General features: G+C 51.5%; 1 protein-coding gene across 5 annotated transcripts in view; it reads right to left on the bottom strand.

The window, feature by feature from the left end:
• The window catches only part of helz (helicase with zinc finger), a 290,186-nt gene that overhangs the window by 62,306 nt on the left and 206,852 nt on the right, over window positions 1-21,028 (bottom strand). For 3 of the 5 annotated variants that reach the window (XM_072483730.1, XM_072483731.1, XM_072483734.1), the window contains 3 exons: window positions 19,932-19,983; window positions 19,174-19,358; window positions 310-541 (listed from right to left, as the gene is read on the bottom strand). In XM_072483730.1, coding sequence (XP_072339831.1) covers window positions 310-541; window positions 19,174-19,358; window positions 19,932-19,983 — 469 coding nt within the window. The remainder of the gene's footprint in view (window positions 1-309; window positions 542-19,173; window positions 19,359-19,931; window positions 19,984-21,028) is intronic. The other 2 variants (XM_072483732.1, XM_072483733.1) reach the window with 1 other exon arrangement.

Here is a 21,028-nt window from a genome sequence, read left to right as displayed (position 1 = left end):
TGTTCGAAATGGGTTTAAAAAAAAAAAATCAGGTTTACAACAATCTTGCTGAAGGAAGTGGTTCTACCTGTGAATAGCTACAATGAACTCCTAAGTTTCCAGAACACCAAAACCTTAATTCTTCCCAAGAGCGCAACATGATGTAACAGAATCTTTTGACAAGAACACCAAACACCCTTGTTACATGGGCAACACAGAACACAGTGGAACAAAGGTCAAGGTTGAATGGCAGTAATGATCCCCAGTACTATTGAAAGTAAATCTGGTACATAGTGCAGCACCAGCACCAAACCAACCACAGAAGCTCACCTGGTCTACTTTGTTCATGCTCCTTCTCGGGGTGTTGCTGCCCTGGTCCAATTGGGGAATGATGACCAAGATTATAGGGGATTGGAGATCCACGCCCATGTGCCTGCAACAAGTTCATGTTGTACGCCATAGCTGCTTGATGGCTCACAATGCGAGGATCAACTGCAAAACGGCCTTGGTAACTAGGCCAAGGAACCTGCAAGGACAGGCAATCCGGATTATCTGTAGCACCCTGTAATACCAAGTTCTAATGATGTATGATGGCACTCAATCAATTTCCTGATTTACTGTGACAGTCAGGGAAAAACTCATTAAACATACAAAGGAAAGGACAATTGAATATAACAATAACTGTGTGATTGTTTTCAGATAACTACTTTTTGTTACAATTCTCATCACCATGGCTACCTCAAAACCCAGAAAGAAGTCTATCTCCAGTGCAAAGTGTGTACCTTCTAGACCTTTAGGTATCCTTGGGATGAGGGAGGTGTTGAAATGAGACATTTGGTACTTTCATTTGTGCTAAATGTATGGATTTTGAATCTCAAATAGGAAATCTACTGATTGAGGATGCACGTCAGTGAAGTTACATGCTGACTTTTTCAACAAGATAACAGACAGGCAAGTCAGAATCCACAACTAGCTGGCCAGTTCTTTCTTTAGTGTTGATTGTACTTTGTCAGCTAACCGATTTGCAGTGTTCAGTCACGTAGAGGATATTCCAATCAACAACATCAGTATCAATGATAGAGCCACACATTCTGAAATGACCCTGAAGTATGAAAGCAGCAGGGAGAAAGGGAGAATTACCAAGATAGCAGTAAGGTAAAGACAGATCAACGGATAAGGTGGCACGCTCTCATCAGTGACTCCACCATGAGGCACATGGATGTGTAAGGTTCATGTTAATATGATTCTGTGTTTTCCAAGAGCCAGGATGAAGGATCTACGGAACCTGGAGTGGGCAACCTAATGAAAGGTGAAAGATCTGGAATTGTGGAACTTAGCTACAAACTAACATTGCAGATAAATGCTGAAGAGCTACAAACAATTGATAAATGCAGTATAGCTCAACGGTGAAGTGGGAATATTGGGATGAATTCGGAATGGCTCACCAGAAAGGAACAGCCATGTGGCTGGAAGACATGCAAAAGAGGGCCTGGTATTCATCAACAGTTGGAGGACTGTCCATAGGAAAGGTAAACTTTCTGGGAAGGATGGCCTTCATTTCATGGATTGAGGTGAAATATTGAGGCAGCTATGGACAGGATTGAAACTGTTTGAGCGGAGTTAGATTTGATAATTCTGTGCCTGGTTCTTTCAGGGAACTTTGGAAAAGAACATTCAAAATGAGAATTTGAGATGTAATTGAAGGGAAAATATTTTAGATGGGAAAAGGGCAGGGAAATGAACTAATTGTACAGTTCGATCAAAAGTGGCTGCACTGGCATGTGGGCAGAATGGCCTCCCTCTTTGCTGTATTACTGTGTGATTCTACAATACTACAGCCAAAGGTTACGAGCAGACTCAGAAGGGGAGAATAATCTCAAACTGCAAACACATATATGGGGCTGGATTCTTTGTTTTGGAGACGAAGTCCCCACACCGGCGTGAAAACAGTGGTCTTTTACGCCAGGAAAACTGGCGCAAAACGGCCACCGATTCCTGTTTTGCTGGGGGGCTAGCAGGGAGTTTGCAGCTCTAGCTGCCGATACAGCCCTGAGCACTTCCGGTTCCGGGCAAGTGCACGGTGGCGGCCTGCAGCGGCCACGCCGTGCTCCATGACGAACTCAGCCCGCGGACCCGGATGGCAAATGTAGTGCCCCCTTCGCCTGCTCCTGCGCCCCGGACCGTCCACCCACAGTGCCCCCAGCCCCGAATGAAGCCCCCCCCCCCCCGCGGATCGGCCCTCCCCCGACTGAGTTCGCAGCCGCCACGCGAGGTTCCCGGATGGTGGGAGCACACGTAACCCACGCCGTCGGGAACTCGGCCGGTCGGGGACGGAGCATCACGGGGCGGAGAATACAAAACCGGTGCCCCTCCCAATATTGGTGTCAAAAAGGATTCTTTGCCCCGTTACTGAATGCGATTTCGGTGTCGGGGGGAGGGGAGAATCTAGCCCATGGAGTCTCTAAACGGGTTCCAGAGGAATTTGGGGATACAGATCGATACTCGATCACTAAATGTAGTAATGCAGACCAATTAGACCTTTAAAAGAAACAAAGCACGGAAGTTTAATGTTTTTAAGAGCTATAGGACTGAAAAACAGAGAGGTTTGGTTTGACTGGGGCTGTATAGAACATTGCTTAGATTACACATTCTCCAAGTATCTGCGTGGGTCTCACCCCCACAACCCAAAGATGTGCAGGGTAGGTGGATTGGCCACGCTAAATTGCCCCTTAATTGAAAAAAAATAATTAGGTACTCTAAGTTTTTTTTTAATTACACATGGGAGTACAATGAATAGTGGTGGTGGTATTGTCACTGGATTAGTAATCCAGATTCCTAATCCCACCACAGCAGATGGTAAAATTTGAATTAAAGATGATGGTGACCATGAAGCCATTGTTAATCGTCATAAAAACCCATCTGGGTTCACGAATGACCTTTCGTGAAGGAAATCTGCTGCCATTACCTGGTCTGGGCTCCAGATCCCCAACCAATATGGTTGGCTCTTAAATGCCCTCTGAAATGGCCTGGCCATTCAAGAGCAATTAGGGATGGGCAATAAATGCTGGCCCAGCCTGCGATGCCCACCTGGAGGCACCGAGACAAGCAAAACAAAACTTGCTCTCATGATACCAGAACCAAGGAGTTATTCTCATCAGGAAAGATTGGCCAGGCTGTGGCTCTTTTCTCTAGAAAAGAGAAACTAAAGGATGAGCTGATAGAAGTCTTTAAGAATATGAAAGGGTAGATATGAAGATGTTGTTTCCACTAGTAGGGTGGCCAAAATTAGAAGACACAAGATAGCTATTAATAAACCCAAACGATACTACGTATGAAGGTTAAAAATTAAATCTCTATTTCTCTGGCTACTTCATTGAACAAAATAAAATGTAATAAAGCTCTTTAAAAAAAATCCTGAACACGGTTTGAAATTAGGGCAGGAAGTTAGGAGCAGGGGAAGCGAGTATAAAGTAATGGGAAATAAATTTTGCAGCTGTATAAGTATCTGCCAAACAGGGGAGCAGAGACAGCATGCTTGATGCAGGGCAGAGGGAGTTAACATGCTAAAGCACAAATCTTCTTTTCATCTCATTTTTGACTTTCTCACCTAAGCGTGCAACCTGTTGGATCTCGGGGGTGTTCAGTTGCTCTGATCAGCACCTCTCTCACCCCCAGTACATTCCCCCAATAAAGCCAAGGTTGGCAACGAGCTGCTTGGAGCATCATGTGTGAAATTACAGGTTGGCACTGTGCCTATAAGTGCTCTTGTGCCAGTTTAGCTGCGCATTCAGCACACCGTTCTGCATATACTCTCCACCGTTCTGCATATACTCTCCACCGTTCCGCATATACTCTCCACCGTTCTGCATATACTCTCCACCGTTCTGCATATATTCTCCACAATTACATTTAACCCCCCACTGAACATAAAACTAACAGTCAAATTCCCCCATTCACATGAGCTCAAACAGCAGACATGATGAAACTATTCACTTAAACCATGAACATTAAATATGAGAGATGACATTTTCAGTAGCAAATTTACCACCATTTCAAACAAGACGCTCTGGCTGGATTAAAAAGCACAACTGACATTACGCAGGAGTGAAACTGTGGACTTGATCGCCCCCTGATAGTTGTACTTGAGCCCTTAAGTAACTGGTATTGGAGGCTTTTTTTTTTTTTGCAGAGAAATAAAATGAAGATGACAACTTTCACAATCCATTACTTTCATCTTCTTTTTACAAGTTCAGACGTGGGCAGGGAAACATAAAATTTAACAAATGCGTTTTAAGATAAACGCAACCCTTAATGTTTCCTGCAGTAAGGCGGCGGCGATATTCACGTCACAACTTTTTGTCCTCTCAAGTTAGCAAAATAACGAGTGAGACTTATTACATGTATTATGCATGTCATAGTGCTTGCTGTACACAGTTCTTTTAAATCCATCACTTCTATCATCTCATTTCCCCAAGCTTTGCTCAAATACAGTTCTGTTGCCACCACCCACCCTCTGCCCCTTGCCTCCCAGGTGGATCCAGGCAGCAACTGCTATGAAGTCTATTCCACCTTTGAATATTACCTGCCCAGCTGCCTTAAGAACATCTCTCCCTATAAACGAGGCTTATTGAATAATTTGAGAGCTGGTTATGACCAATTTCATCAATGAGGTTATGTGGAGACAGAAACAGAGTTAACATTTAGAGTCCAATATGAAACCTCTCTGGAACTGATTAATTTTAGTTTGCTAGTAAGCGCCTTCTCTCCTCTTTACCATTTCTCCAAAGAATTGCTATAAGATGAAACAGAAATCCAATTATAGTTTAAAGCTCTTCAATTTTGTCAAGATGACATGAGAAGCAAGAATGCGCAATTTGGATCTTATCATCTTTGCTGGTGTTGTCCGTCACAAATTTCATGTCATACTTCTTTCTGTATGCTTTTGGTTGAGGCAGGGAACGTGGTGGAAAGGGACGGAAATCAGTGCTGAGACCCAACAATTCATACTGTTATGCACCAAACATTAGTGTTGAAGCAGTCTCAGGCCAGGTTAAATGTAGTGCCACAGTCCCTCAAATCATTCTTGATAAAGTACTGTAATCTCATCCCCTTCCAATTCCCCAACATGAGATTGTCACTTTTAACTCACTCTACTGTTATGGCGAGTGAAATCAGAAAATCTACAGGAATTAATCTATCACATGCATCTCACTGGTATTACTTTATTTAGTAGCAGGATTGAAACTACACAAATTGTTCAATTGTACTTTTGGTATGAATTTCACATTAAGGCAAGGCGTACATGGTGTAAGGAGGACGGCTTAGCCAGGCAATTGACATGCAATAACCATAAACAATTTGAAGAGACGATAGTCATAATTTCCATTTTGCATCAATGCCACACAACAAAATATACATTCCTGGATGTGATGTCACCAACATCTCTCAGCTGAGGGAGCTGGAGGTAGTGTGGGGGGGGGGGGGGGAGAAAGAGAGAGAGAGAGAGAGAGCGCCGAGGGGGGCCGAGGGGGGCCGAGGGCGGGCAGAGGGGGGGGGCCGAGGGCGGGCAGAGGGGGGGGGCCGAGGGCGGGCAGAGGGGGGGGCCCGAGGGCGGGCAGAGGGGGGGGCCCGAGGGCGGGCGGGGGGGGGCCCGAGGGCGGGCAGAGGGGGGGGGCCCCGAGGGCGGGCAGAGGGGGGGGCCCGAGGGCGGGCAGAGGGGGGGGCCCGAGGGCGGGCAGAGGGGGGGCCCCGAGGGCGGGCAGGGGGGGGGCCCGAGGGCGGGCAGAGGGGGGGCCCGAGGGCGGGCAGAGGGGGGGGCCCGAGGGCGGGCAGAGGGGGGGCGCGAGGGCGGGCAGAGGGGGGGCGCGAGGGCGGGCAGAGGGGGGGGCGCGAGGGCGGGCAGAGGTGGGGGCGCGAGGCGGGCAGAGTGGGGGGCGCGAGGGCGGCAGAGTGGGGGGCGCGAGGGCGGGCAGAGGGGGGCGCGAGGGCGGGCAGAGGGGGGGGGGGGGGGGGCGCGGGCAGAGGGGGGGCGCGGGCAGAGGGGGGGCGCGGGCAGAGGGGGGGCGCGGGCAGAGGGGGGGCGCGGGCAGAGGGGGGCGCGGGCAGAGGGGGGGCGCGGGCAGAGGGGGGCGCGGGGCAGAGGGGGGGCGCGGGCAGAGGGGGGGCGCGGGCAGAGGGGGGGGGGCGGGGGGGGCGGGCAGAGGGGGGGCGCGGGCAGAGGGGGGCGCGGCAGAGGGGGGCGCGGGCAGAGGGGGGGCGCGGGCAGAGGGGGGGCGCGGGCAGAGGGGGGCGCGGGCAGAGGGGGGGCGCGGCAGAGGGGGGGGCGGGCGGGCAGAGGGGGGGCGCGGGCAGAGGGGGGGGCGCGAGGGCGGGCAGAGGGGGGGCGCGAGGGCGGGCAGAGGGGGGGGGCGCGAGGGCGGGCAGAGGGGGGGGGCGCGAGGGCGGGCAGAGGGGGGGGCGCGAGGGCGGGCAGAGGTGGGGGCGCGAGGGCGGGCAGGGGGGGGCGCGAGGGCGGGCAGAGGGGGGGCGCGAGGGGCGGGCAGAGGGGGGGCGCGAGGGCGGGCAGGGGGGGCGCGGAGGGCGGGCAGAGGGGGGGCGCGGGCAGAGAGGGGGGGGCGCGGGCAGAGGGGGGGGCGCGGGCAGAGGGGGGGGCGCGGGCAGAGGGGGGGCGCGGGCAGGAGGGGGGCGCGGGGCAGAGGGGGGGGGGCGCGGGCAGAGGGGGGGCGCGGGCAGAGGGGGGGCGCGGGCAGAGGGGGGGCGCGGGCAGAGGTGGGCGGCGGCAAGAGGGGGGCGCGGGCAGAGGGGGGGCGCGGCAGAGGGGGGGCGCGGGCAGAGAGGGGGGGCGCGGGCAGAGGGGGGGGCGCGGGCAGAGGGGGGGCGCGGGCAGAGGGGGGGCGCGGGCAGAGGGGGGGCGCGGGCAGAGGGGGGGCGCGGGCAGAGGGGGGGCGCGGGCAGAGGGGGGGCGGGCAGAGGGGGGGGCGGGGCAGAGGGGGGGGGCGGCAGAGGGGGGGCGGGCAGAGGGGGGGGCGGGCAGAAGGGGGGGGCGGGGCAGAGGGGGGGCGGGCAGAGGGGGGGGCGGGCAGAGGGGGGGGCGGGCAGAGGGGGGGCGGGCAGAGGGGGGGGCGGGCAGAGGGGGGGCGGGCAGAGGGGGGGGCGGGCAGAGGGGGGGCGGGCAGAGGGGGGGGGCGGGCAGAGGGGGGGGGGCGGGGGCAGAGGGGGGGCGGGGCAGAGGGGGGGCGGGCAGAGGGGGGGCGGGCAGAGGGGGGGGCGGGCAGAGGGGGGGGCGGGGCAGAGGGGGGGCGGGCAGAGGGGGGCGGCAGAGGGGGGCGGGCAGAGGGGGGGCGGGCAGAGGGGGGGCGGGCAGAGGGGGGGGCGGGCAGAGGGGGGGGCGGGCAGAGGGGGGGGCGGGCAGAGGGGGGGCGGGCAGAGGGGGGGGGGCGGGGCAGAGGGGGGGCGGGCAGAGGGGGGGGCGGGCAGAGGGGGGGCGGGCAGAGGGGGGGCGGGCAGAGGGGGGCCGAGGGCGGGCCAGAGGGAGGCCGAGGGGCGAGGGGGCGGGGCAGAGGGGGGCGAGGGCGGGGCAGAGGGGGCGAGGGCGGGCAGAGGGGGGCGAGGGCGGGCAGAGGGAGGCGAGGGCGGGCAGAGGGGGCGAGGGCGGGCAGAGGGGGCGAGGGCGGCAGAGGGGGCGAGGGCGGGCAGAGGGGGCGAGGGCGGGCAGAGGGGGCGAGGGCGGGCAGAGGGCGGGCGAGGGCGGGCAGAGGGCGGGCCAGAGGGCGGGCGAGGGCGGGCAGAGGGCGGGCAGAGGGCGGGCGAGGGCGGGCAGAGGGCGGGCAGAGGGCGGGCGAGGGCGGGCAGAGGGCGGGCGAGGGCGGGCAGAGGGGGGCGAGGGCGGGCAGAGGGCGGCGAGGGCGGGCAGGAGGGGGGCGAGGGCGGGCAGAGGGGGGCGAGGGAGGGCGGGCAGAGGGGGGCGAGGGCGGGCAGAGGGGGGCGAGGGCGGGCAGAGGGGGAGGGCGGGCGGAGGGGAGGGGCGGGCGGAGGAGGGGAGGGCAGGCGGAGGGGGGTGGGCAGGCGAAGGGGGGTAGGCAGGCGGAGGGGGAGGGCACGTGGAGGGGGAGGGCACGTGGAGGGGGAGGGCACGTGGAGGGGGAGGGCACGTGGAGGGGGAGGGCACGTGGAGGGGGGGAGGGCACGTGGAGGGGGAGGGCACGTGGAGGGGGAGGGCACGTGGAGGGGGAGGGCACGTGGAGGGGGAGGGCACGTGGAGGGGGAGGGCACGTGGTGGGGGAGGGCACGTGGAGGGGGAGGGCACGTGGAGGGGAGGGGGCACGTGGAGGGAGGGGGCACGTGGAGGGAGGGGGCACGTGGAGGGAGGGGGCACGGTGGAGGGAGGGGGCGGGTGGAGGGGGGGGTGCGGGCGGAGGGGGGGAGGGCACAGAGGGCAGGCGGAGCAGAGCGCAGAGGGCGCCTGGCATGGGGGAAGTGAGCACTTCATTAATTTGCCATTTGGAATTTTGCCTTGTGTTGAAAACAGCGTTAGCCTCAGCTCCCTCATTCATGTCTTTATGAATTTTAGTACTTGCCCGGCACGTTTGCAGGGCAAATTATTTTTCACTCATTTTGTCTACACCAGGCTTTTTATACAATGATTTCTGCTCCAGAACAGATAAATATATGATTTACAGTAGCACTGAAGAGATAAAGTGCACAGCTTTCTTTAATAAATTCACTGATACTAAAACAAATGTCTTAACCTTGTAAAAGAAGATTGATCAGTCAACCATATAATTAAGGTAGTCCCGTATTTTAAACTTTTTGAGCTCCACGTGGAGGGGTGCGGGCACGTGGAGGGGTGCGGGCACGTGGAGGGGGGCGGGGCACGTGGAGGGGGGCGGGCACGTGGAGGGGGGCGGGCACGTGGAGGGGGGCGGGCACGTGGAGGGGGGGCGGGCACGTGGAGGGGGGCGGGGCACGTGGAGGGGGGCGGGCACGTGGAGGGGGGGGCGGGCACGTGGAGGGGGCGGGCACGTGGAGAGGGGCGGCACGTGAAGGGGGGCGGGCACGTGGAGGGGGGCGGGCACGTGGAGGGGGGCGGGGCACGTGGAGGGGGGCGGGCACGTGGAGAGGGGGCGGGCACGTGGAGGGGGCGGGCACGTGGAGGGGGGCGGGCACGTGGAGGGGGCGGGCACGTGGGAGGGGGGCGGGCACGTGGAGGGGGGGCGGGCACGTGGAGGGGGGCGGGCACGTGGAGGGGGGCGGGCACGTGGAGGGGGGCGGGCACGTGGAGGGGGGCGGGCACGTGGATGGGGGCGGGCACGTGGAGGGGGCGGGCACGTGGAGGGGGGCGGGCACGTGGAGGGGGCGGGCACGTGGAGGGGGCGGGGGCACGTGGAGGGGGCGGGCACGTGGAGGGGGGCGGGCACGTGGAGGGGGGCGGGCACATGGAGGGGGGGCGGGCACATGGAGGGGGGCGGGACGTGGAGGGGGAGGGCACATGGAGGGGGGCGGGACGTGGAGGGGAGGGCACGTGGAGGGGGAGGGCACGTGGAGGGGGAGGGCACGTGGAGGGGGAGGGCACGTGGAGGGGGGAGGGCACGTGGAGGGGAGGGCACGTGGAGGGGCAGGGCACGTGGAGGGGCAGGGCACGTGGAGGGCAGGGCACGTGGAGGGGGCAGGGCACGTGGAGGGGCAGGGCACGTGGAGGGGCAGGGCACGTGAGGGGCAGGGCACGTGGAGGGGGCAGGGCACGTGGAGGGGCAGGGCACGTGGAGGGGGGAGGGCACGTGGAGGGGGAGGGCACGTGGAGGGGGGAGGGCACGTGAGAGGGGGAGGGGGCACGTGGAGGGGGGAGGGGGCACGTGGAGGGGGGAGGGCACGTGGAGGGGGAGGGGGCACGTGGAGGGAGGGGGCACGTGGAGGGAGGGGGCACGTGGAGGGGAGGGGGCACGTGGAGGAGGGGGCACGTGGAGGGAGGGGGCACGTGGAGGGAGGGGGCACGTGGAGGGGGAGGGGGGGCACGTGGAGGGAGGGGGCACGTGGAGGGAGGGGGCACGTGGAGGGAGGGGGCACGTGGAGGGAGGGGGCACGTGGAGGGAGGGGGCACGGGTGGAGGGAGGGGGCACGTGGAGGGAGGGGGCACGTGGAGGGAGGGGGGGCACGTGGAGGGAGGGGGCACGTGGAGGGAGGGGGCACGTGGAGGGAGGGGGCACGTGGAGGGAGGGGGCACGTGGAGGGAGGGGGGCACGTGGAGGGAGGGGGCACGTGGAGGGAGGGGGCACGTGGAGGGGAGGGGGCACGTGGAGGGAGGGGGGCGGGTGGAGGGGGGGTGCGGGCGGAGGGGGGGAGGGCACAGAGGGCAGGCGGAGCAGAGCGGAGAGGGCGCCTGGCATGGGGGAAGTGAGCACTTCATTAATTTGCCATTTGGAATTTTGCCTTGTGTTGAAAACAGAGTTAGCCTCAGCTCCCTCATTCATGTCTTTATGAATTTTAGTACTTGCCCGCACATTTGCAGGGCAAATTATTTTCACTCATTTTGTCTACACCAGGCTTTTTATACAATGATTTCTGCTCCAGAACAGATAAATATATGATTTACAGTAGCACTGAAGTGATAAAGTGACACAGCTTTCTTTAATAAATTCACTGATACTAAAACAAATGTCTTAACCTTGTAAAAGATTGATCAGTCAACCATATAATTAAGGTAGTCCCGTATTTTAAACTTTTTGAGCTCTTAGCACTGGTACTGCACTGCATTAAAAGTTGTATTTCATATACAAATAGTTTTAAATGCATGACACAACGACTGTACTTCTGAAGCATTAGATCTCATTGTCAGCACGGTTCTGGAATGTGTTTATATTTTAACACATTCAGAATTTTATGGGTCCGTCCTGGTCCCATTAAGACCAGTAGTGAGTGATAACATCCTTATGCTACCAGCAACTGAGAGAATGTGCAAACTCCACAAGGACAGTTGACCCAGAGCGGGAGCAAACCTGGGACCTCAGTGGCCGTGAGACAGCAGTGCTAACCGTGCTGCCCTTATCCTCTATTCTGAGCATAGGCGAAGGGTAGGTAGTTCAACTGTGATGGGCCTGAAAATGGAGTTGTATCCTCTCCCCATCCAATCCCAATACGCATGAATGTCAAGTCGGACATGTGGGCTTATCAGGTGACAGCAACGTGGTGGGAACCCTCTGACCTCCCCCCCCCCCCCCCCCCCCCCCCCCCCCCCCCCCCCCCCCCCCCAAACAGGTTCAGTTCAATCTTAGCGCAGTGCAGCATAGAAGGCCACCGAGACCATCGAGTCTGCCCCTGCCCTTTCCCCACATGCCTGCAATTATTTTTTTGAAAGCTACTGTTGAATCTGCACCCACTATCCTGTTAGACAGTGCATTTCAGGTCCGAATCACCTTTTAGCATGAAAACAGTTGTTTCATGCCACCTCTAGTTCTTCTGCCAATCATTATAAACCTGTGCCCTCTGGCCATCAACCCTTCAGCCATTGGAAACAGCTTCTCTTTATCTCTGCTGAACCTTTTATGATTTGAAACACTTCCACCAAATCTTTGCCTAGCTTGCTTGGCTGTAAACGGATCAACATCCTCAGTGGGGGGGCACTCAAATTGGGCTCAAGGCCCAGAGTAGCTTGCTGAGCCTGGGGGCTTAACTCTCAACAGTCCCTCTAAGGTTAGTAACGTATCCACAATCATCCCCGGTTTCCATCCTCTCGTTCCAACTGGATTGCACTGGAAAGTGATTGTGAGAAGTACATTAATAACCTCATTTACAATTGCATCAGAGATATCGCGACTCCTGTATCTGGGGTCAGGGACTGTAACCAGTAGGTTGTAAATGACAGCGAGCACATTCATCTCAGCCAGGGGCATTTAGGTATGAGAGCGGCTAATCCAGTCCCTCCAACCTGGAGTGTGGCTCTCATCAACTGAGAGTTTCAGCGACTCCAATTCTAAATATTCCTAACAATGGGTTTCGTTCCCAGCTGCATTGAGAGATATTTGGATCTTATCCAACAGAGATAAGCTGTGGAGGAAATTAAAAACTGGAGATCGAAAGGATTTTTTTTTTATTCAGCCAGAGTGTTAGGGTTCAGGGACCTTCAAGCGGCTATTGGATAGGTACATGGATTACGGTAGAATGATGGGGTGTAGATTAATTTGTTCTTAATCTAGGACAAAGGTTCGGCACAACATCATGGGCCGAAGGGCCTGTTCTCTGCTGTATTTTTCCATGTTCTATTAACAGCGGTTTGGTCAGTCAATCCATGTCATTGTAATCATCAAGACTCCTTCAATAGTGCCTTCCAAAAGAGTGACTGCTGCTACATAGAAGAACAAGAGCATACACACACCATCTCCTAGTCATGAACAATCCTGCACTTGGAACGTTCCCGCATTTTTGATGGATCAAAATCTTGGAGCTCCCTTCCCTAACAGCACTGTGGATATACCTACAGCACATGCAGACACTTACAGCACAGAAGGAGGCCATTCAGCCCATCATGTCCACGCCGGTCATCAAAGATCTGACTACATGAATCACATTTCTCAGAGCTTGGTTCATTGCCCAGGAGGGCTATGTGTACAGTAGCACAAGTGAATATCAAAATACTTCTTAAATGTTCTGAGAGTTTCTGACTCATTCACCCTGAGAGAGAGAGTTCCAGGCTCCCAGAATCCTCAATGAAAAGGTTTCTCCTCAACCCCCCTCTTAGTCATTTACCTCTTACTTTAAATCTACGCCCCCTGCTTATTGATCCCTCTAGTAATGGAAAAAGTGCCTTCCAATCCACCCTATCTATGCCCCTCAATCTTATACACCTCTATCAACCCCCCCCCTTCCTAACCGTTGATGCGCCAAGGAAAACAGCCCCAACCTATTCAATCTTTCTTCATAGCTCAGATCCTGCAGCCCAGTCAGCATCTTGGTAAGCCAGTTCTACACCCTCTGCAGTGCAGTTGGGACTGCAGCTGTCCCAGGCAGTAGCTCATCACTACCTTCTTCAGGGCAGTTAGGGACATGTCTCCTGAACACCCTCCAAAGCCACCACATGTCCCCTAAAGTGTGGGGACAATGCTGCAGCTGGGGCTGAGCCAGTGTCATACAAAGGTTCATCATAACTTTGTGACTATTGCACTCTTCGCCTCTATATAAAGCTCAGGATCATTTTATTAACTGCTTTGTGCGTCTGTCCTGGCACTTTCAATGGTGTATCTAAAAAACGACCATTGTGGTGTTTCCACTGCAGATTCAGTTAAAATTAGATAACTCTGGAATGACACCATTCTGATCTCTCCAAGGTTAGTAATGTATCCACTATCATCCCCGATTTCCATCCTCTCGTTCCAACTGGATTGCACTGGAAAGTGATTGTGAGAAGTACATTAATAACCTCGTTTACAATTGCATCAGAGATATTGCGATACCAATCAACCAAAGTTATCAAAATCTAAAATTTTCTCCCTGCGAAAAAAGTTTCAACTTCTTCAAATGTACATCAACTGTCCTCCCTCTCACAAAATGTTGCTTGCATTCAGTTAAACATTAGAAACTTGAATATTCATGTACTCAGTTAACAAATTATAGTTTATTCCAAGAGTTCTTCAGATTTGCTGCACAATATATCAGTTTCTATTGTACAATGCAGTGCCACAAGTACTTTTCACCCCACACCTGGCTTCAAATTCAGCACATGCTGATGGGACTAAAGTACCCAGTGTTTGATGGCAATGACAGTGCTTTGTGGAATGAGTTTGAACATTCTCCTCCCAGGACTGAATGTGCATCAGTCCACAGCACCAAATTGGCAGTCACACTCTGCCAAGCCGGTGCAAAAGTGGGAACGTCTTACTAAATTGCGCTTTTAAATAGTTTCAGCACATTACCGAGCAGCAGTGGAAGCTTTATTCCGTGCCAATGTATTTCAAATCAACAGAGTATTCATTGCTGACATAATGAATGCTCAAAACGGAAGATGTCCCCAAGTCCAACATTAAAATTCTTCACCTTGATAAGCGATGGCATTTCACACATCTCACGGGATGAATCATCAGATTCCATAAAATTCCAAGGATATGAATTAAAATCATTATTTCATTTTTATTTTACTGAACTTCCCACCAGAGAGAGGCGGTGGGGTAGTAGCATTGTCACTGGACTAGTAATCCAGAGACCCAGAATACTCTGGGGTCCCAGGTTCAAATCCCACCACTGCAGATGGTAAAATCTGATTTCAATAGAAAATCTGGAATTAAAAAATCTAATGATGACCATGAAAACATTGTTGATTTTTGTAAAAACCCATCTGGTTCATTACTGCCCTTTAGGGAAGGAACTCTGCCATCCTTACCTGGTCTGGCCTACATGAGACTCCAGACCCACAGCAATGTGGTTGAATCTTAACTGCCCCTCAAGGGCAATTAGAGATGGGCAATAAATGCTGGCCCCAGCGACACCCACTTCCCATGAACGAATAAAAATTTTTTAAAATTCTAGGTGGACACTTCAGGACTGAGGAACAAAGAACAGCACAGGAACAGGCCCTTCGACCCTCCAAGCCTGTGCTGGCCATGCTGTCCGTCTAACCTAAAACCTTCTACATTTCCGGGGTCAGGGTCCCTCTATTCCAATCCTATTCATGTATTTATCAAGGCACCCCTTAAACATCACTATTGTACTTGCTTCCACCACCCCCTCCGGTAGCGAGTTCCAGGCACCCACTACCCCCTGTGTAAAGAAACCTCCCTCACACATCTCCTCTAAACTTTGCCCCTCACATCATAAATGCCCCCTAGTAATTGACTCTTCCACCCCGGGAAAAAGCTTGTGCCACACTGTGTTTGGGTGATGTGCCTGCCATAATTGAATAGGCGAAGATATATGGAAGTACTGTTTTGTCAGAGGACCTATCTTCTCTGGATGGCACAGTAGCACAGTGGTTAGCACTGTTGTTTCACAGCGCCAGGGTCCTGGGTTCAATTCCTGCTTGGGTCACCGGCTGTGCAGAGTGTACACGTTCTCCCCATGTCTGCGTGGGTTTCCTCCGGGTGCTCCCGTTTCCTCCCACAGTCCAAAGACGTGCTGTTAGGTGAATTGGACATTCTAGATTCTCTCTCAGTGTACCCAAACAGGCGGCGGAGTGTGGCAATGAAGGGATTTTCACAGTAACTTCATTGCAGTGTTAACGTACATAGAACATTAACGTAAGCCTGCTTGTGACAATAATAAAGATTATTTATTTATTATTCTGGATGAGATGTTAAACTGAAGCCTTAGCTGCCTGATCAGGCATATATAACCGATTTCAGTGTGAAGCAGACAGCTGTCTAACTGTGCTGGCCATTACATCCATAAACAAATTATCCACTCATTTATCTGTCATTTGTAGTACCTTGGTCAATGAACTCCTGTGCTATCAAGAATGATGACTCACCTTATCAAGGGAAATTAAGGATGGGCAACAAATATCTTTGGCAGCGATACACACATCCCATGAACGATTGAGAAAAAGTGGTGGAAAATATTTAAGTGTCAGACAACAGGCAAATCTGCACCTTCTTGGTTATTTGTAGTTGAGAGAGAGATTGAAAATGAGAGATCAGTGGGTAAATTCATATTTTGATATGACACCAAGCAGTACAGGCAACACAACTCAAATTCAATCCCTGGGTTGAGGCGAAATGAGTTGATCCTGGCCAGGTCAGCAGCAGAGGTATATCAATGGGCCTCAGTGTTATTAGGTTAGGGAGGTCCTCCAATCCGGAATGCTAGCCCGTGACACTTGCTTGAGGAAGTTTAAATGCATCTGTTGAAGCAGGAATAAGGAGTCTGAATGGCCTTCTGCTGTGCTTAGGATTCTATAAGTGGATTTGGTTTTGTTGTTTTGTTCAATAGTTTACTGATACGAGCCATCAAAGCTCAAACCCAAAAGGATGGCCAACCAGGTTCTGTATTTGAGGGCTATTGACACCCATGAAACTCTACCCTACATGACTCAGCCACTCAGGGGCGGTGTCAAGCTGCGTGTCTGTGGAGAGAGGGAGGATCAGCTATGATCATATTGAATGGTGCAGTTGGCTCGAAAGGCTTATTTTTTTCTATGTTTCCAAGATAAAACTATGCTTCACCTGTAAAGTCTAAAATTCAAATAGCTGCAAACATTTGCTGCAGCAATTCCTCTGTGCACTACTTTCATAAACCATTCCTGCATGAATATTCTGGCATTACACCATGTCACTTCATTTTTCCGTTCTTCGGATAAGGCCTGCCACACTGCATTAGTGTTAAGGTAGCCTGCTGCTGACAACACAGAGAAGGGCAATTTTGCTTATTTTAGAAAGATTTTCCACATGACTTTGAGTCAATGCACCAGAGTGTAGCTTTGTTCAAATGTTGTAGAAAAATCGGAAATATTTTGGTTAATTTTGCCCCAGAATTAGGGAATACAGGTGACATTCAGGAGCAGCTAATTATCCTACAGCACATGGTGCTTTCTTTGTTGAAAGGTCCAGATCCATTCAGTCATGTATAATGTAATTTGCTGACAGTTTAGGTTCCCTTGGCTGAAATTATAAATTACCATGCAAATGGTTCTTCGGAACTTACATCCAGAAAGTCAAGTTGATGCCAGTGAAGACTTGCAAGGCCTTCTGCTGCTTATGGCTACTGACTGAAATGTGTTCCAGCTACCACCATGCAGATCACAGTGGATCTGGCACCAAACCACCATTAAGTGCTTCAATAATTTGATTATCTGACATTAAGGAACCACAGCGAGTGTAGAAAAGCAAGGTTTAACACTGATGCAGAAGGAAATCTGCCAGAGGATGAAGTCAACCGCTCACAGAAATCTTTTATTGCTAAAGCAGACCTCACCCTTCCCATGGAGAACAAATTGGAACGCAGAATGACAAATTCTATCCCCAGGACAATTATTCTTCATTTTAGGGTAATAATCCCTTATCTTACATAAAATAAATTCTTGTGCTTCAGTGAAATTGCAACCATAAAAGTAAATAAACTCCAATTCAAATAAATGTTTTCCACTGCTTCTACTGCGAAGCTACAGTTATTGGCCAAAGTGGATAGCAGACAATTGATTAATAATAATAATCTTTATTATTCTCACAAGTAGGCTTACATTAACACAGCAATAACCCTAATCGCCATATTCCGGCGCCTGTTCGGGTACAGAGAGGGCGAATTCAGAATATCCAATTCACCCAAGAGCACGTCTTTCGGGACTTGTGGGAAGAAACTGGAGCACCTGGAGGAAACCCACGCAGACCCAGGGTGAACGTGCAGACTCCGCACAGACAGTGGCCCAAGCCAGGAATCCAAACCTAGGACCCTTGAGCTGTGAAGCAACAGTGCTAACCACTGTGCTACCATGCTGCCCTACACACTTGCTCAAATGCCTTAATTGCACAGGCAATAGAAGCAGCAGGATTAACTCACTGGATTATACATACATAATCTGTACGTATGTCAATGGGCAAACTGAGGTGGGAAATAAAACAACCCGGGATTCCAATTGGGATGTCAGAGGTGCTCCTGCTGGAACATTGCACATATATGGCAGGACAGTATCAGATCTGACCATGTCCTTGTGGAAACAGAACTTGCTGACACTCTGACTCAAATCATGTGCATCGTCATTGAAACCCGTATTACTAAATCTCATCTTGGCCCATTCCCCTGCTCTTTTGAGGATCTCACCTTGTCCCATCCCATTTATCTTTCCTCTGCCTGAGAAGATTTCCAACAAGACTGTTTCGCTGCTTTCCCCTCAACTTCTGTACCAAGCAACCCCTCAAGGCTGTCACATAATCTCAGCTGCCTTTGTCCTCTACTCCATGTTCGCACCCTCCTGTCCTCCCGTGGCCTCTTCTGTCATATAAACTGTCCTTGGCTACCCCTTCACCACATTGCCACCTCACCTCCGTATTCCCACCATTTCAATCATGTCAGTACATCTCTGATCACTACCTTACACCCCTCATCATTAACACCCCATCATTTTCCCCTTCTGGGATAACATCTGTTTGTAACTGCCCCGAGGAACCTCAGTCATTGCCAATCTCCATACCTTCCTCGGCTCATCTGTTACTGAAACCCTCTTCCTTGGTTACCCTCCTGGACAGCCTTCCAATTTCAACCTTCTATAAATTTGGGCTCATCCATAACGCTGATGCTTCTGCCCCAACTTGCTCCACTCTTGCCTGTGCTCTCCAACCAATCCAACATGGACGCGCACAGGCCCACAAACAAATCATTGTATGTGGTTAAAGTCTTCCGGGTCAGTAATCGTACTTCCAAAGGTCATTTTTGAATCAGTATTGGTACTTACTCCATCCTGGGGCCTTCAAGCTCCAGGACTAATTGCAAATCTATTATATAATTGGAGCTATTGTAAATTATCTCACCTAAATCTTTTCCGTGGATAACAACATTTTTTAAAGGAGGTGAAAGACAATTTTAATGGCTCAAGTCATTTATCTATTTCAACAGACCATATAAAATGAAGGCATCAATAAAATTGAAAATACGGTATAGCAGAACACCTCAATGGGTAACTGTATAATTAATTCTCATCCTATTCATTTCATGCTTTAACATGAAATGCACTTCTCAGAAATTCATTTGGGCGTGCTTAACAATTCAATCCATTCTCATGCCTGCCACAAGGCACGCTTTACAGATTAATCCTCAGGCTCCATTTCGAGTCCTTTCTCACTCGAGGCGCAGAATTCATCTGTCCTGCTTCCTACTGATAGCACCATTGACAGCTCTACACAGCAGTCTGCAACAATGTGCCACCTTTCACATCTCTGGTGGCCTCAGCTCAAATCAGTTCAAAGAAAATGTCAATCATCACTCTTTCCAATGCCACACGTGAGGAATCCAAAACGAGGATGAACACTGACCGGAGTTTTAAACAGCGGTTTAATAAAATATATCCTCATTTCAGACATATACATCCAATTTACCCAACCGAATGATCAATACATAAATATTTAAAGCTGAGAACTTTGCCCTATCCATGCTCCGACAACTGATGGAGTTTGAGATTAATTTAACAAATAAAAAAGTAACATGGAGGAAAGAGATAGAAGAATAAATCACATTTTTGATTACAAGGCCATTTGATCCATTCATGGTTAAAAAAAAAAAACTTACTGGCAAAGGCACAGACATCACCATGTTTCCACCATAGACAGCAGGCACATACAAGATGCTAGTACCGGTATGTGGATCTATCCGTTGTACAGGGCTTGGAGATTTACCAAGGGAGGGATGAGGACCAAGAGGTGGAGTATAGGCTCTGATGGGATTCCCAATTAATACTGTAGGATTGGGTTGAACTGAAAAACATGAAATTCGAATAGATTAATTCTAGATTGTCAGCAGCAAAAAACAAAACCTCACCGTGTCGTTTTCTAAGCATTCACATACTGCCCTGCATAAAGTGTTCACAAACCTCATAAGTCGTGATTTAATGCAGTATCTGCATTTACAAAATATAGAACGTGCAAAGGGTGCCTGCTGTTCAGGTCTGAAGCAACAAGCCAAGAATACACAGGAAGATAACATTAAAATAAATGAGTTTGCGTAACTCAGTTTGTCAGTTGATTTGCATTAACTGATAGCAGAATAAGAAGTTCGTATCCATCAGTCTGAGCAAATTTCCTGTGTCTCTCTCTTCCTTTCCACCTCGCATGTGGAGGTCAAGACAATTCAACCTACTATACAGCTGCTTCCACAAAGATTGTGAACAAACATCAGGCACTAGTTTACTTCCCGATTTCAAACTATTGGATTGTTGAAACCAAACAAATCTCAGGGTTTTGAATACCCGGTTTGAAACTTTGAAAAAGATTCAATATTGTGTGCTGGATGCTGTATCTTATTGTTGTGAAAAGACAAGATTAACTTACCAAATCCATCTGTTTGAAAGTGGTCGCCCTGGTTGTGGTGGTGACCTTTATTCTATAAATAATACAATGAAAAGGTCACAATCAATATTGAGGTCAACAGTAAATTCCACTTCAGTACCTGATTATAAACAGAGATTTTTATAAAACCAGTTTATAGTCGTTCCAGAAGTGGATTTTATCCCATGCAATTCAGGAATTGTGCTTTTCAGTGCTGATATGACGGGGAGAATGAAGAATAATCTATTTGCAGAATCAGGGTTAAATGTAGTCTCATGCTATTTCATCAAAATCACTCTAGAAATTGGCAAATTTCAGGCTAAAAATGAGGTACTTACTTATTAACACAAGAGATGCAAATGTAAGAAGCAATAAGGAGGAATTAAGTACCCTTCGTCAGACGACCATTGTAAATAAGTTACAGATCTAAATTCTTTTCTTCTCTCAGCACTTGTCAAAGTCTTCAATTCCTTCAATTCATTGAGGGGCATCGGCTTTCTCCCCAGCACACATTTGTATAATTAATAAATCCCCAAGCTGACAGCCAGATTCTGGGGAAGCACATTTTAACACAATTTCAGTGATCAGATGAAACCGCAATATTGGAATTTATTTATTATTGTGAGCACACCCAAATTTGGAATGTAGTACAAATCCACATCACCCCTATGGAAGATCCAAATGTTGACCCGAGTTTTCAAGGCATTTATTAATGTCTTTCGCAGATCAAAAGAGTACCTGCATTTAGAGTTTTGCAGCCATCAAGGTGTAAAAGCAAATTAATTATTTGATTTTTCAAATAACAGGCACAGTCTGAACTCAATTTAAGGAGCAAAATGTACTTATTTATGACACTGCTTGCAACAGATTCCTAAAACACTATTCAGTAGTAACTCACACTTAATCTTCAGGTTCCAAAAGAAAAATGGTTAAAAATTAGTTCAATGGGCTTCCGGTTGCGGCTATGCGGAGCAAAGTCACACATTCGGCGGCTCCCGCAAAAACGGACTTTTGGGCTCTTTTCAGGGCCCCCCAACGGCACTTTTTCGACGTTTCCCGTTGTGGGAAGGAGATTACAAGAATTCCCCGATAGTATACGG

The sequence above is a fragment of the Scyliorhinus torazame genome, chromosome 18 (genome assembly GCF_047496885.1).
Source record: "Scyliorhinus torazame isolate Kashiwa2021f chromosome 18, sScyTor2.1, whole genome shotgun sequence".
In the NCBI taxonomy this organism is placed as follows: Eukaryota; Metazoa; Chordata; class Chondrichthyes; order Carcharhiniformes; family Scyliorhinidae; genus Scyliorhinus; species Scyliorhinus torazame.
This window is presented reverse-complemented; position numbering and strand designations above follow the sequence as displayed.